This window comes from Tachyglossus aculeatus, chromosome 11 (assembly GCF_015852505.1).
Source record: "Tachyglossus aculeatus isolate mTacAcu1 chromosome 11, mTacAcu1.pri, whole genome shotgun sequence".
Lineage (NCBI taxonomy): Eukaryota > Metazoa > Chordata > Mammalia > Monotremata > Tachyglossidae > Tachyglossus > Tachyglossus aculeatus.
The window spans coordinates 36921135-36937447 of record NC_052076.1 but is presented as its reverse complement, the minus strand read 5'-3'; the positions used below and the strand labels follow the sequence as shown (position 1 = coordinate 36937447).

General features: G+C 51.1%; 1 protein-coding gene across 2 annotated transcripts in view; it reads left to right on the top strand.

The window, feature by feature from the left end:
• Positions 1 to 3425: 3425 nt before the first annotated feature.
• PKMYT1 (protein kinase, membrane associated tyrosine/threonine 1) overlaps positions 3426 to 16313 on the top strand; it is a 14391-nt gene continuing 1503 nt past the window's right edge. For both annotated transcript variants that reach the window (XM_038754198.1, XM_038754197.1), the window contains exons 1-4: positions 3426 to 3498; positions 13821 to 14188; positions 15028 to 15521; positions 16190 to 16296. In XM_038754198.1, the coding sequence (XP_038610126.1) occupies positions 13838 to 14188; positions 15028 to 15521; positions 16190 to 16296 (952 nt within the window). In that variant the 5' untranslated portion in view covers positions 3426 to 3498; positions 13821 to 13837. The remainder of the gene's footprint in view (positions 3499 to 13820; positions 14189 to 15027; positions 15522 to 16189; positions 16297 to 16313) is intronic.

Below are 16313 nucleotides of genomic sequence, written 5' to 3'. Positions count from 1 at the left end.
ATCATCAATAGTATTTATTGAGCGCTTACTATGCGCAGAGCACTGGAATAAGCGCTTGGGAAGTACAAACTGGCAACGTCTAGGGACAGTCCCTACCCAACAGTGGGCTCCCAGTCTAAAAGGGGGAGACGGAGAACAAAACCAAACATACTAACAAAATAAAATAAATAGGATAGACATGTACAAGTAAAATAAATAAATAAATAAATAGAGTAATAAATATGTACAAACATATATACAGGTCTAGGGGTCCAGATCATGCTCCAGGGAAGGCCCCTAGGGAGGCCCTCCTCCTTTCCAAAATCCCGTGGCTCTGTCCTCCATGTCTCTGTTCTCAGATTTTCCCTATCTCCCCTATCCCTATCCGTATCTCCCAGCTTCCACGTCTTTATCTGCAAGGGTGCCTGCTCCCTGCCAGAACCAGGGGGTCCAGCCCCTGCAGACCAGATTGCTCACACAGCTGCAGATTCATATCCCTGGTGACCCTACTGATGTTATGGGCTCCAGGCCTCAGTGCCCTCACTTGGTTGGTCCCCTGCACCGGGGAAGACTCCAGCTCCATATCCATTCCCATAACCCGCGGGCAGAGGGACAGAAGGGGAGGCTGGGGACATCTTCAAGGCCCTGCTGAGAGCTCACCTCCTCCAGGAGGCCTTCCCAGACTGAGCCCCTTCCTTCCTCTCCCCCTCGTCCCCCTCTCCATCCCCCCATCTTACCTCCTTCCCTTCCCCACAGCACCTGTATATATGTATATATGGTTGTACATATTTATTACTCTATTTATTTATTTATTTATTTTACTTGTACATGTCTATCCTATTTATTTTATTTTGTTAGTATGTTTGGTTTTGTTCTCTGTCTCCCCCTTTTAGACTGACCCGTGCTGCTTCTCTGGTTGGGATCAAGACAGCCGTAAGGTAGTGGGCGGAAGCTGCTTAGAGTCTTTTGAATTTCTCAGCCGCCATGCAGTTCCTCTGGATTTAGCCCATCTGACTAGCTTGGGCTTGTTATCTGCTGGAAAAACTTGGCAAAGGTGGGATCTTGTGGAGGTGGATGGAAAGCGAACGGGAAAAAAGCCAGGTTGACTTCAGGCAGCAGCGTGGCTCGGTGGAAAAGAGCACGGGCTTTCCCCTCCCCATCGCCTTACCTCCTTCCCCTCCCCACAGCGCCTGTATAGATGCATATATGTTTGTATGGATTTATTACTCTATTTATTTTATTTGTACATATTTATTCTATTTATTTTATTTTGTTAATATGTTTTGTTGTCTGTCTCCCCCTTCTAGCCTGTGAGCCCGCTGCTGGGTAGGGGCCGTCTCTAGATGCTGCCAACTTGGACTTCCCAAGCGCCTAGTCCAGCGCTCTGCACACAGGAAGCGCTCAATAAAGGGAAGCAGCATGGCCCAGTGGAAAGAGCACGGGCTTTGGAGTCAGAGGTCATGGGTTCAAATCCAGGCTCTGCCAATTAATAATAATTATAATAATAATGGTATTATTATTATCGCTTAGTACAGTGCTCTGCACACAGTGAGCGTTCAATAAATATGATTGATTGATTGATTGGTATTTGTTAAATGCTTACTATGTGCAAAGCACTGTTCTAAGCGCTGGGGAGGTAACAAGGTAATCAGGTTGTCCCACGGGGGGGGGGGGTTCACAGTCTTAATCCCCATTTTACAGATGAGGTAAGTGGGGCACAGAGAAGTGAAGTGACTTGCCCAAAGACACACAGCTGACAATTGGTGGAGCTGAGATTTGAACCCATGACCTCTGACTCCAAAGCCCGGGCTCTTTCCACTGAGCCACGCTGCTTCTGGACTGCGAGCCCGCTGTTGGGTAGGGACCGTCTCTATCTGCTGCCGACTTGGACTTCCCAAGCGCTTAGCACAGCGCTCTGCACACAGGAAGCGCTCAATAAATAGGCCTGAATGGATGACTGACTGATTTGCGCAGGCGCCGCGCGCCCCCGGCTCGCCGCCCGGAGAAGGCCGGGCGCATGCGCACTGGGTGGAGCCGACGGGGAGTTGGGCAGAGAGGGGCCTCCGCCGCCAGAGGGCGCCATGCAGGAACTGGGGGGGCGGGGCAGGGCAGGAGCTGGTTCGCTGGGGGGGCATCCGATCAAGGGGCGTGGCCGACGTCGGTGATTGGCTGCAGGAGGGAGAGGGGGCGTGGCTGTCAGCCCGGTTTGGAATCTTTAGAGAGAGACGGCGTCGGTGATTGGTTGCAAGAGGGAGAGGGGGTGGGGAGGCCGCCAAAGGGGCGTGGCCGGAGTCGGTGATTGGTTGCAGGAGGGAGGGCGGGAGGGGAGGACAGGCCGCCAAAGGAGCGTGGCCGGCGTCGGGGATTGGTTGTAGGAGGGAGGGGGGGTGGGGAGGCCACCAAAGGAGCGTGGCCGACTTCGGTGATTGGTTGCGGGGGGCGGGGGGAGGCCACCAAAGGAGCATGGCCGACGTCGCTGATTGGTTGTAGGAGGGAGTGGGGGCGGGGCCGTCATCCCGGCTTGGAATTTTTGGCGCGAGGCGGTGTCGGGATTGGTTGCAGGAGGGAGAGGGGAGGCCACCAAAGGGGCGTGGCCGGCGTCGGTGATTGGTTGCAGAAGGGAGAGGGGAGGCCACGAAAGGGGCGTGGCCGGAGTCGGTGATTGGTTGCAGGAGGGAGGGGGCGGGGCTGTCAGCCCGGTTTGGAATTTTTTGGCGCGCGGCGGCGTCCGTGATTTGTTGCAGGAGGGAGGGGGCGGGGAGACCGATAAAGGGGCGTGGCCGGCGTCGGTGATTGGTTGCGGCAGGGAGGCCGCCGAAGGAGAGTGGCCGGCTTCGGTGATTGGATGCAGGAGGGAGAGGGGGCGGGGAGACCGCTAAAGGGGCGTGGCCGGCGTCGGTGATTGGTTGCGGCAGGGAGGCCGCCAAAGGAGCGTGGCCGGCGTCGGTGATTGGATGCAGGAGGGGGAGGGGGCGGGGCCGTCAGCCCGGTTTGGAATTTTTGGCGCGCGGCGGCGTCGGTGATTGGTTGCAGGAGGGAAAGGGGGCGGGGAGACCGCTAAAGGGGCGTGGCCGGCGTCGGTGATTGGTCGCGGCAGGGAGGCCGCCAAAGGAGCGTGGCCGGCGTCGGTGATTGGATGCAGGAGGGGGAGGGGGCGGGGCCATCAGCCCGGTTTGGAATTTCTGGCGCGAGGCGGCGTCGGTGATTGGTGGCAGGAGGGAGAAGGGAGGCCACCAAAGGGGCGTGGCCGGCGTCGGTGATTGGTGGCAGGAGGGAGAGGGGGCGGGGAGGTCGCCAAAGGGGAGTGGCCGGCGTCGGTGATTGGCTGCAGGAGGGAGGGGGGCGGGGCCGTCAGCCCGGTTTGGAATTTTTGGCGCGAGGCGGCGCGGCGCGCGCCGGTGGCGGGGAGAGCCGGAGCGCGGGGCCCCGCCCCGCCCTTCCCGTCCCTCCCGTTCCCTCCCCTCCCCCCCCGCGACCCCCGATTTCTGGCCGGAGCCCTGCCTGGTGGGGGACGGATTGGTACGTATTTATTACTCTATTGAGTTGTTTATTGTATTCGTGCATATTTATTCTATTTGATTTTGTTACTGTGTTTTGTTTTGTCGTCCGTCTCCCCCTTCTAGCCTGGGAGCCCGCTGGTGGGTAGGGACCGTCCCTCCATGTTGCCAACTTGAACTTCCCAAGCGCTTAGTCCAGTGCTCTGCACACAGTAAGCGCCCAATAAAGACGATTGAATGAATGAATGAATAATCATTTGGGGATTTGTTCAGCGCTTACTATGTTCCAAGCGCTGGGTGGGGGGAATACACCGTAATCGTGGTTGTCCCACGGGGGCCCCCCCCCCTTTCGTCCCCATCTTCTAGCCTGTGAGCCCGTTGTTGGGTGGAAACCGTCTCTATCTGTTGCCGACTTGGACTTCCCAAGCGCTTAGTTCAGTGCTCTGCACACAGTAAGCGCCCAATAAAGACGGTTGAATGAGTGAATGCGTGAATTTTCCCCATGAGGGAACTGAGGCCCAGAGAAGTGAAGTGATTTGCCCAAAGTCACACAGCTGACAATCAATCAAGCAATCGTATTTATTGAGCGCTTACTATGTGCAGAGCACTGGACTAAGCGCTTGGGAAGTACAAGTTGGCATCACATAGAGACAGTCCCTACCCAACAGTGGGCTCACAGTCTAAAAGACAAGGGGCGGAGCTGGGCCAGACTGAGCCCCCTTTTTCCTCTCCCCCTCCCCATCCCCCCCAACCTTACCTCCTTCCCCTCCCCACAGCACCTGTATATATGTTTGTACAGATTTATTACTCCATTTATTTTACTTGTACATATTTACTATTCTACTTATTTAGTTAACATGTTTTGTTTTGTTGTCTGTCTTCCCCCTTGTAGACTGTGAGCCCGCTGTTGGGTAGGGACCGTCTCTAGAGGTTGCCAACTTGGACTTCCCAAGCGCTTAGTACAGTGCTCTGTGCATAGTAAGCACTCAAATACAATTGAATGAATTCCCCCTCCTCCCCCTCCCCATCCCCGCCACCGTACCTCCTTCCCCTCCCCACAGCACCTGTATATATGTTTGTACAGATTTGTTACTCTATTTATTTTATTTGTACATATTTACTATTCTATTTATTTTGTTAATGATGTGCACTTAGCTTCGATTCTATTTATTCTGACGACTTGACACCTGTCCACATGTTTTGTTTTTTCGTCAGCCCATCCCCTTCTAGACTGTGAGCCCGCTGTTGGGTAGGGACCGTCTCTATCTGTCGCCAACTTGGCCTTCCCAAGCGCTTAGTCCGGTGCTCTGCACACTGTAAGCGCCCAATAAATACGATTGAATGAATGAATGCATTCTCCCCATGAGGGAACTGAGGCCCAGAGAAGTGAAGCGATTTGCCCAAAGTCACACAGCTGACAAGGGGCGGAGCTGGGCCTGACTGAGCCCCCTTTTTTCCCCTCCTCATTCATTCATTCAATCGTATTTATTGAGCGCTTACTGTGTGCAGAGCACTGGACTAAGCGCTTGGGAAGTACAAGGTGGTAACATATAGAGAGGAAGACGGTTCTATAGGTAACATATAGAGACGGTTGGAGAAGCAGCGTGGTTCAGTGGAAAGAGCCCGGGATTTGGAGTCGGAGGTCATGGGTTCAAATCCCGGCTCCCCCAATTGTCAGCTGGGCGACTCTGGGCGAGTCACTTCACTTCCCTGGGCCTCAGTTCCCTCATCTGGAAAACGGGGATGAAGACTGGGAGCCCCCCGTGGGAAAACCTGATCACCTTGTCACCTCCCCGGCGCTTAGAACGGTGCTTTGCACATAGGAAGCGATTAATAGATGCCATCGTTATTATTAAATGCCCAGAGAAGTTAGAGAAGCAGCATGGCTCAGTGGAAGGAGCATGGGCTTTGGAGTCGGAGGTCATGGGTTCGAATCCCAGCTCCGCCCCCATGTCTGCTGTGTGACCTTGGGCAAGTCACTTAACTTTTCTGAGCCGCAGTTCCCTCATCTGGAAAATGGGGATTAAGACTGGGAGCCCCCCGTGGGACAACCTGATCACCTTGTTTCCCCCTCAGCGCTTAGAACAGTGCTTTGCACATAGTAAGCGCTTAACAAACACCATTATTATTATTATTATTATTATTATTATTATTATTATTATATAGAGACGGTCCCTACCCAACAGCAGGCTCACAGTCCTCCTCCCCATCCCCCCCAACACCCTAAGTCCTTCCCCTCCCCACAGCACCTGTATATATGTTTGCACAGATTTATCACTCTATTTATTTTACTTGTACATATTTACTAGTCTATTTATTTTGTTAATGAAGTGCATTTAGCTTTCATTCTATTTGTTCTGACGACTTGACACTTGTCTCCATGTTTTGTTTTGTCGTCCTCCTCCCTCTTCTAGCCTGTGAGCCTGCTGTTGGGTAGGGGCCGTCTCTGTTGCCGACTTGGGCTTTCCAAGCGCTTAGTCCAGTGCTCTGCACACAGTGAGCGCTCAATAAATACGATTGAATGAATGAATTTTCCCCATGAGGGAACTGAGGCCCAGAGAAGTGAAGTGATTTGCCCAAAGTCACACAGCTGACAAGGGGTGGAGCTGGGCCAGACTGAGCCCCCTTTTTCCTCTCCCCCTCCCCATCCCCCTTGCCCTACCTCCTTCCCCTCCCCACAGCACCTGTATATATGTTTGTACAGATTTATCACTCTATTTTACTTGTACATATTTACCCTTTTATTTATTTTGTTAATGATGTGCACTTAGCTTTAACTCTATTTGTTCTGACGACTTGACACCTGTCTACATGTTTTGTTGTCTGTCCCCCCCCCTTCTAGACTGTGAGCCCATTGTTGGGTAGGGACCGTCTCTATATGTTGCGAACTTGGACTTCCCAAGCGCTTAGTACAGTGCTCTGCACACAGTAAGCGCTCAGTAAATACGATTGAATGAATGAATGAATGAAAGTGGCGGAGCTGGGCCAGACTGAGCCCCCTTTTTCTTCTCCTCCTCCCCATCCCCCTGCCCTACCTCCTTCCCCTCCCTGCAGCACTTGTATATATTTGTACAGATTTATTCCACTATTTATTTTACTTGTACATATTTACAGTTCTACTTATTTTAACAATGTGTATATAGCTATAATTCCATTTGTTCTATTTTGACACTTGTCTCCATGTTTTGTTATGTCGTCTGTCTCCCCCTTCTAGACCGTGAGCCCGTTATTGGGTAGGGACCGTCTCTATCTGTTGTCTATTTGGACTTCCCAAGCGCTTAGTACACTGCTGTGCACACAGTAAGCGCTCAATACATACGATTGAATGAATGATTGTAATTCTATTTATTCTGACGGTTTTGACACCTGTCTCCATGTTTTGTTTCGTCGTCTGTTCCCCCCTTCTAGACCGTGAGCCCATTGTTGGGTAGGGACCGTCTCTATCTGTTGCCAACTTGGACTTCTCAGGCGTTTAGTACAGTGCTCTGCACACAGTAAGCGCTCAATACATACAATTGAATGAATGATTGTAATTCTACTTATTCTGACGGTTTTGACACCTGTCTCCATGTTTTGTTTTGTCGTCTGTCCCCTCCCTTCTAGACCATGAGCCCGTTGTTGGGTAGGGACCGTCTCTATATGTTGTCGATTTGGACTTCTCAAGCGCTCAGTACAGTGCTCTGCACAAAGTAAGCGCTCAATAAATGCGATCGAATGAATGATTAGAACCCATGACCTCTGACTGCATCTGACCTTTAACCCCTGACCTCTGCCAGTTCCCTTGGGACCCTCTCCCCACAGTGACAGTTTCTCCCTGGGACCCTCTCCTCACAATGACAGTTTCTAGCAGGAAGCCCCGCCCCTGAAACAACAGCCCCTCCTTGGCTTCCCCTTCCCCTCCCCCGGTGGGGGACACCCCTTCATTCATTCAATCGTATTTATTGAGCGCTTACTCTGTGCAGAGCACTGGACTAAGCGCTTGGGAAGTACAAGTTGGCAACAGATAGAGATGGTCCCTACCCCAAAACGGGCTCACAGTCTAGAAGGGGGAGACGGACAACAAAACAAAACCTGTGGACAGGTGTCAAGTCGTCAGAACAAATGGAATTAAAGCTAAATTCAGTCAATCGTATTTATTGAGCGCTTACTGTGTGCAGAGCACTGGACTAAGCGCTTGGGAAGGACAAGTTGGCAACAGATAGAGACGGTCCCTACCCAACAACGGGCTCACGGTCTAGAAGGGGGAGACGGACAACAAAACAAAACTTGTGGACAGGTGTCAAGTCGTCAGAACAAATAGAATTAAAGCTAAATTCATTCAGTCGTATTTATTGAGCGCTTACTGTGTGCAGAGCACTGGACTAAGTGCTTGGGAAGGACAAGTTGGCAACAGATAGAGACGGTCCCCACCCAACAACGGGCTCACGGTCTAGAAGGGGGAGACAGACAACAAAACAAAACTTGTGGACAGTTAGCATTGTACTAAGTGATTGGGAGAGTACAGTAGAGTTGATAGATATGTTCCCTGCCCACAAGTCTAGAAGGGGAGACAGACATTTAAAATAAATTATGACTATGTGCATAATAATAATGATGGTATTACAGTGTGCAGAGCATTGTACTAAGCGATTGGGAGAGTACAGTAGAGTTGGTAGATAGGTTCCCTGCCCACAGGTCTAGAAGGGGAGACAGACATTTAAAATAAATTATGACTATGTACATAATAATAATGACGGTATTACGGTGTGCAGAGCATTGTACTAAGCGACTGGGAGAGTACGGTAGAGTTGGTAGATAGGTTCCCTGCCCACAAGTCTAGAAGGGGAGACAGACATTTAAAATTAATTATTGACTATGTACATAATAATAATGATGGTATTACAGTGTGCAGAGCATTGTACTAAGCGATTGGGAGAGTACAGTAGAGTTGGTAGATAGGTTCCCTGCCCACAAGTCTAGAAGGGGAGACAGACATTTAAAATAAATTAGGACTACGTACATAATAATAATGACGGTATTACGGTGTGCAGAGCATTGTACTGATTGGGAGAGTACAGTAGAGTTGGTAGATAGGTTCCCTGCCCACAGGTCTAGAAGGGGAGACAGACATTTAAAATTAATTATGACTATGTACATAATAATAATGACGGTATTATGGTGTGCAGAGCATTGTACTAAGCGACTGGGAGAGTACAGTAGAGTTGGTAGACAGGTTCCCTGCCCACAAGTCTAGAAGGGGAGACAGACATTTAAAATAAATTAGGACTACGTACATAATAATAATGATGGTATTACAGTGTGCAGAGCATTGTAAGCGATTGGGAGAGTACAGTAGAGTTGGTAGATAGGTTCCCTGCCCACAAGTCTAGAAGGGGAGACAGACATTTAAAATTAATTATGACTACGTACATAATAATAATGACGGTATTACAGTGTGCAGAGCATTGTACTAAGCGATTGGGAGAGTACAGTAGAGTTGGTAGATAGGTTCCCTGCCCACAGGTCTAGAAGGGGAGACAGACATTTAAAATAAATTATGACTATGTACATAATAATAATGACGGTATTACGGTGTGCAGAGCATTGTACTAAGCGACTGGGAGAGTACGGTAGAGTTGGTAGATAGGTTCCCTGCCCACAAGTCTAGAAGGGGAGACAGACATTTAAAATTAATTATGACTACGTACATAATAATAATGACGGTATTACGGTGTGCAGAGCATTGTACTAAGCGATTGGAGAGTACAGTAGAGTTGGTAGATAGGTTCCCTGCCCACAGGTCTAGAAGGGGAGACAGACATTTAAAATAAATTATGACTATGTACAGAATAATAATGACGGTATTACGGTGTGCAGAGCATTGTATTAAGCGATTGGGAGAGTACGGTAGAGTTGGTAGATAGGTTCCCTGCCCACAAGGCTAGAAGGGGAGACAGACATTTAAAATTAATTATGACTTTGTACATAATAATAATGACGGTATTACGGTGTGCAGAGCATTGTACTAAGCGATTGGGAGAGTACAGTAGAGTTGGTAGATAGGTTCCCTGCCCACAAATCTAGAAGGGGAGACAGACATTTAAAATAAATTATGACTATGTGCATAATAATAATGATGGTATTTGTTAAGCTCTTACTATGTGCCAAGCACAGTTCTAAGCATGTTGTGGGGCTCAGGGTGGGGTGAATATCAAGCATTTAAAAGGTAAAGATCCGAGTGTATGGACGCATGAGAGAGAGAGGGAGTAGGGGAAATGAAGACTGTATATATGTATATATGGTTGTACATATTTATTACTCTATTTATTTATTTTACTTGTACATTTCTATCCTACTTATTTTATTTTGTTGGTATGTTTGGTTCTGTTCTCTGTCTCCCCCTTTTAGACTGTGAGCCCACTGTTGGGTAGGGACTGTCTCTATGTGATGCCAATTTGTACTTCCCAAGCGCTTAGTACAGTGCTCTGCACATAGTAAGCGCTCAATAAATACGATTGATTGATTGATTGATTGAAGACTTATTAGGGAAAAGCCTCTTGGAGAAGATGTGACTTTAATAAGGCTTTGAAGATGGGGAGAGTGGCGGTCTGTCGTATATGAAAGGGGAAGAAGTTCCAGGCCAGAGGGACGATGTGAGCAAGGGCGAGCTGGCAAGATTGAGGCACAGTGAATAGATTGGTGTTAGGGGAGCAAACTGATAATAATAATAATAATAATAATAATAATAATAATAATAATAATAATAATAAATAATAATGATGACATTTATTAAGCGCTTACTATGTGCAAAGCACTGTTCTAAGCGCTGGGGGGATGCAACGTGATCAAGTTGTCTCACATGGGGCTCACAGTCTTAATCCCCATTTTTACAGATGAGGGAACTGAGGCCCAGAGAAGTGAAGTGACTTACCCAAGGTCACACAGCAGACCTGTGGTGGAGCCAGGATTCGAACCCATGACCTCTGACTCCAAAGCCCGGGCTCTTTCCACTGAGCCACGCTGCTTCTCTGATCTGATTTATTTATTTATTATTAATTATTATTAATTATTATATTATTATATATTATTATTTATTTATTTTCCTTGTACATATCTATTCTATTGATTTTAATTTTTTAGTATGTTTGGTTTTGTTCTCCGTCTCCCCCTTTTAGACTGTGAGCCCGCCGTTGGGTAGGGACCGTCTCTAGATGTTGCCAACTTGGACTTCCCGAGCGCTTAGTCCAGTGCTCTGCACACAGTAAGCGCTCAATAAATACGATCGATGATGATGCTCTGATCAGGATGGGTTGTAGAAGGAAGTCAGTGAGATGAGCTAGGAGGTGGCGAGCTGATTGAGCGCTTCAGAGCCCGCGGTAAGGAGTTTCTGGTTGATGCGGAGGAGGGTGGGCAGCCCCCAGATGTTCTTGAGGAATGGGGAGATGTGGACTGGACTGGACTGAACTGAACTTTTTTTAGGAAGACGATCCCGGCAGCAGAAGGAAGGAAGGACTAGAGCGGGGAGAGACAGGAGGCAGGGAGGCAAGCAAGGCTGCAGAGGCAGTAGGCAAGGCGACGACAGAGGATTTCATTCATTCATTCAATCCTATTTATTGAGCGCTTCCCGTGTGCAGAGCACTGGACTAAGCGCTTGGGAAGGCCAAGCTGGCAGCATCTAGAGACGGTCCCTACCCAACAGCGGGCTCACAGGCTAGCAGCGTGGCCCAGTGGAAAGAGCCCGGGCTTTGGAGTCAGAGGTCATGGGTTCAAATCCCGGCTCCGCCACTTGTCAGCTGCGTGACTTTGGGCAACTCACTTCACTTCTCTGGGCCTCAGTTACCTCATCTGTAAAATGGGGATTAAGACCGTGAGCCCCATGTGGGACAACCTGATCACCTTGTAACCTCCCCAGCGCTTAGAACAGTGCTTTGCACATAGTAAGAGCTTAATAAATACCATTATTATTATTATTATTAAAACAAAACATATAAACAAAATATAATAAATAGAATAAATACATAGAAGTAAAATAAATAGAGTAGTAAATGTGGTCGTGGGTTCAAACTCCGGCTCCGCCACTTGTCAGCTGTGTGTCCTTGGGCAAGTCACTTCACTTCTCTGGGCCTCAGTTACTTCATCTGTAAAATGGGGATTAAGACTGGGAGCCCCACGGGGGACAACCTGATCACCTTGTAACCTCCCCGGCGCTTAGAACAGTGCTTTGCACATAGTAAGCGCTTAATAAATACCATTATTATTATTATTAAAACAAAACGTATAAACAAAATAAAATCAATAGAATAAATACGTAGAAGTAAAATAAATAGAGTAATAAATGTGGTCGTGGGTTCAAACTCCGGCTCTGCCACTTGTCAGCTGTGTGACCTTGGGCAAGTCACCTCACTTCTCTGGGCTTCAGTTACCTCATCTGGAAAATGGGGATTAAGACTGGGAGCCCCACGGGGGACAACCTGATCACCTTGTGACCTCCTCATGAATGCACAGTAACAGCTGATGGAGAGGGAAAGGCAGATTTGGTGATGTTGTGAATAATAATAATAATAATAATGATGATGGTGGTATTTGTTAAGCGCTTACTATGTGCAAAGCGCTGGGGAGGTTACAAGGTGATCAGGTTGTCCCACAGCAGGCTCCCAGTTTTAACCCCCATTTTCCAGATGAGGGAACTGAGGCCCAGAGAAGTGAAGTGACTTGCCCAAAGTCACACAGCTGACAGTTGGCAGAGCCGGGATTTGAACCCATGACCTCTGACTCCAAAGCCCGGGCTCGTTCCACTGAGCCACGCCGCTTCTCCATAGAATCAGTAGGATTTGGTGACATTGAATCTGTGGGTTGAATGAGAGGGATGAGTCAATCCATCAGTGGGGTTTATTGAGCACTTACTATGTTGCCAACCTGTACTTCCCAAGCGCTTAGTACAGTGCTCTGCACACAGTAAGCGCTCAATAAATACGATTGATCGATTGCTCAATAAATGGAACGGGAACAGTCGAGCACTGTTCTAAGCTCTTGAGAGTACAACAGAATTCGCAGACACTTTCCCTGTCCATAATGAGCAGTCTAGAGGGGGAGACGAACGTTAATATGATTCAGTATTTTATAACAAATAATTTAAAGGTATGTACGTAAGTGGAGTGGGGTTGGCGGTGGGGCAGGTATCCATTGTGTGAGTATCACAGATCCAAGTGCAAGCCAGGGAAAAGAGGGCTTAATCAGGGAAGACTCCGTGGAAGAGGTGTGACCTCAATTGTGCTTTGAAGAGAGTGGTGGTCTGGCGTCTATGAAGGGGGAGGGAGTTCCAGGCTAGAGGGAGGACACGGGAAAGGGGTCGGCGGCGACATAGACGAGAGCGGGGCAGCCCGAGGAGCGGAATATGCGGGCTGGGTGGTAGTAGATTGGCGAGGTAAGGTAAGATGGGGTGAGCTGATTGAGTCGTCATCATCATCATCAATCGTATTTATTGAGCGCTTACTATGTGCAGAGCACTGGACTAAGCGCTTGGGAAGTACAAATTGGCAACATAGAGAGACAGTCCCTACCCGACAGTGGGCTCACAGTCTAAAAGGGGGAGACAGAGAACAAAACCAAACAGACTAACAAAATAAATAGAATAGATATGTACAAGTAAAATAAATAGAGTAATAAATATGTACAAACATATATACATATATACAGGTGCTGTGGGGAAGGGAAGGAAGTAAGATGGGGCGGATGGAGAGGGGGACGAGGGGGGAGAGGAAGGAAGGGGCTCAGTCTGGGAAGGCCTCCTGGAGGAGGTGAGCTCTCAGCAGGGCCTTGAAGGGAGGAAGAGAGCTAGCTTGGCGGATGGGCAGAGGGATTGGGGGCATTCCAGGCCCGGGGGAGGATGTGGGCCGGGGGTTGATGGCGGGACAGGTGAGAACGAGGTACGGTGAGGAGATCAGCGGCGGAGGGTGCGGGCTGGGCAGTAGAAGGAGAGAAGGGAGGTGAGGTAGGAGGGGGCGAGGGGATGGATGGCCAGCCTTGAAGCCCAGGGTGAGGAGTTTCTCCCTGATGCGCAGATTGATTGGTAGCCACTGGAGATTTTTGAGGAAAAATCTCAAGATTTTTTGAGGAAAAATCTCAAGATTAGAGGCAAGAGTAACGCCGAGGTTACAGGGTTGTAAGTCAGAGGGTGGTGTTATTGTCTACAGTGATGGGAAAGATTGGGGGAAACAATGTGGTTCGGGTGGGAAGATACGTTGTTTTGGACACGTCAAGTTTGAGGTGTTGGGAAGACACCCGGTAGGGACGTCCTGAATGTAGGAGGAAATGGAAGCGTGCATTCCGGTCTCCTGTCCATCTCTCCGCCTTGTGCTTCCGTAGGATCTCCCGAGTTGGACATGCCAGTCCCGACGGAGGGGGTCACCCCACCCCTGAACGCCACCCCAGTTCCCGTCCCGGTGTATTTTCGCCACGCGGATCCCGGCTTCTCCCTGAAGCAGCCGGGGAGGCTGAGCCGCAGCCTCCCGCCTCGGCCCCCGACCAAAGGCGGCGGCCCCGTCAGCCGCCTCTTCCCTTGGCGCGCGCCGTGCTGGAGTCAGCCCCGGCCCCGGAGGGTGTCCTTCCGCGGGGGGGCCTCGGAGGAACTGGAAGGTCGCGACTACGATCCCAGTCGGCCCGAATCCTTCTTCCAGCAGAGCTTTCAGCGGCTCGGGCGGCTGGGGCGCGGTTCCTTTGGGGAGGTCTTCAAGGTGAGCAAGGGATGGAGCCTCGGATCCCGTCGCTAAACCGGGGAAGTGGTGGAAGGGAGCGGGGCCGCTCTGCCCCTTCTTTGAGCACCGCTTACTTCTTTCCAACACCCTCCTCTCCCTCCGCCGTGACTCGCCTTCCCTTTTTTCCCCGCGCTCTGCTCGTTGCTCGCTCATGGTTCGACTCGACGGCTTTCGTGGTCCGCTCGGTCCCCAGCTCTTCCCCCCCTCAGGGCCAACGGCGGCTTTTTTCTCTTCCTCTCCTTTCTTTCCCTCGCCTCCACGTTCACCGCTAACCTCCTCACCGTACCTCGTTCTCGCCTGTCCCGCCGTCGACCCCCGGCCCACGTCCTCCCCCGGGCCCGGAATGCCCTCCCTCTGCCCCTCCGCCAAGCTAGCTCTCTTCCTCCCTTCAAGGCCCTACTGAGAGCTCACCTCCTCCGGGAGGCCTTCCCAGACTGAGCCCCTTCCTTCCTCTCCCCCTCGTCCCCCTCTCCATCCCCCCATCTTACCTCCTTCCCTTCCCCACAGCACCTGTATATATGTATATATGGTTGTACATATTTATTACTCTATTTATTTTACTCGTACATCATTTCTATCCTATTTTATTTTGTTGGTATGTTTGGTTCTGTTCTCTGTCTCCCCCTTTTAGACTGTGAGCCCACTGTTGGGTAGGGACTGTCTCTATGTGTTGCCAATTTGTACTTCCCAAGCGCTTAGTCCAGTACTCTGCACATAGTAAGCGCTCAATAAATACGATTGATCGATTGATTGATTGCTTGGCCGCAGCGTCTCCCTCCCCCAGAGCCGGCTGTGCCTCAGCGGTATCCCCTCCCTAGGTCCGCTCAAAGGAAGACGGTCGCCTGTACGCCGTGAAGCGCTCGGTGTCCCCGTTCCGGGGTCCCCAGGACCGGGTTCGCAAGCTGGCCGAAGTCGGGGGCCACGAGAAAGTGGGGCGGCACCCCCGCTGCGTGCACCTGGAGAGGGCCTGGGAAGAGAGCGGGCTCCTGTACCTGCAGACGGAGCTGTGCGGGCCCAGCCTGCAGCAACACTGCGAGACCCGGGGGACGGGCCTGCCCGAGGCCCGGGTCTGGGGCTACCTGCGGGACGCGCTGCTGGCCCTGGCCCACCTGCACGGCCGAGGGCTGGCCCACCTGGACGTCAAGCCGGCCAACATATTCCTGGGACCCGGGGGCCGCTGCAAGCTGGGGGACTTCGGGCTGCTGGTGGAGCTGGGGGCGGCCGGGGCCGGCGAGGCCCAGGAGGGCGACCCCCGCTACATGGCCCCCGAGCTACTGCACGGACGCTACGGGACCGCGGCCGACGTGTTCAGGTGACGGCGGGCGGAGAGGGCTCGCTCCCCTCGGACGGCGGCTTGAGCCCCCCTGAGGGACCGGTGGGGTGCGGGGGGGGGATAACTCCTCTTTTGGAGCCAGGTTTTTCCCATTCCCACCCCCCTCCCTCCTGGGAACGGACAGGCGCGAGTTGAGGGAGGCCCAAATCCGGCCCAGCTGCCAACCCAATAAGAATCTCAGAGAAGCAGCGGGGCTCAGTGGAAAGAGCCCGGGCTTTGGAGTCAGAGGTCATGGGTTCAAATCCCGACTCTGGGCAAGTCACTTCACTTCTCTGCGCCTCAGTTCCCTCATCTGTGACAGGGATTAAGACCGGGAGCCCCACGTGGGACAACCTGATCCCCCTGTAACCTCTCCGGCGCTTAGAACAGTCCTTTCCGCATAGTGAGCGCTTAATAAATGCTATTTTTTAAAAAAATCTTAAGAACCAAGGACCCTGACCGTTGGCACGTGGTCACTGAGAGGCAGGAAAGCTTTGAGAAACCCGTTGGTTCCAGACCATTGGCAAGGTGACATTTATTCCATAGCGGGGTGGCATCGGCTAATCATCCTTGAGGACGTCCCCCCTTCCTGTGGGAGCCAGATGGAGGAGTCCTAGCTTAGCCTACCCAAAGTCCCGAGGACTGACTTTGTGCTTTGTGATCCCCAGCCTGGGCCTCACCATCTTGGAAGTGGCCTGCAACATGGAGCTGCCCCGGGGCGGAGAGGGCTGGCAGCAGCTACGCCGGGGCTACTTGCCCCCCGAGTTCACCGCAGGTGACGAGCTGGGGAAA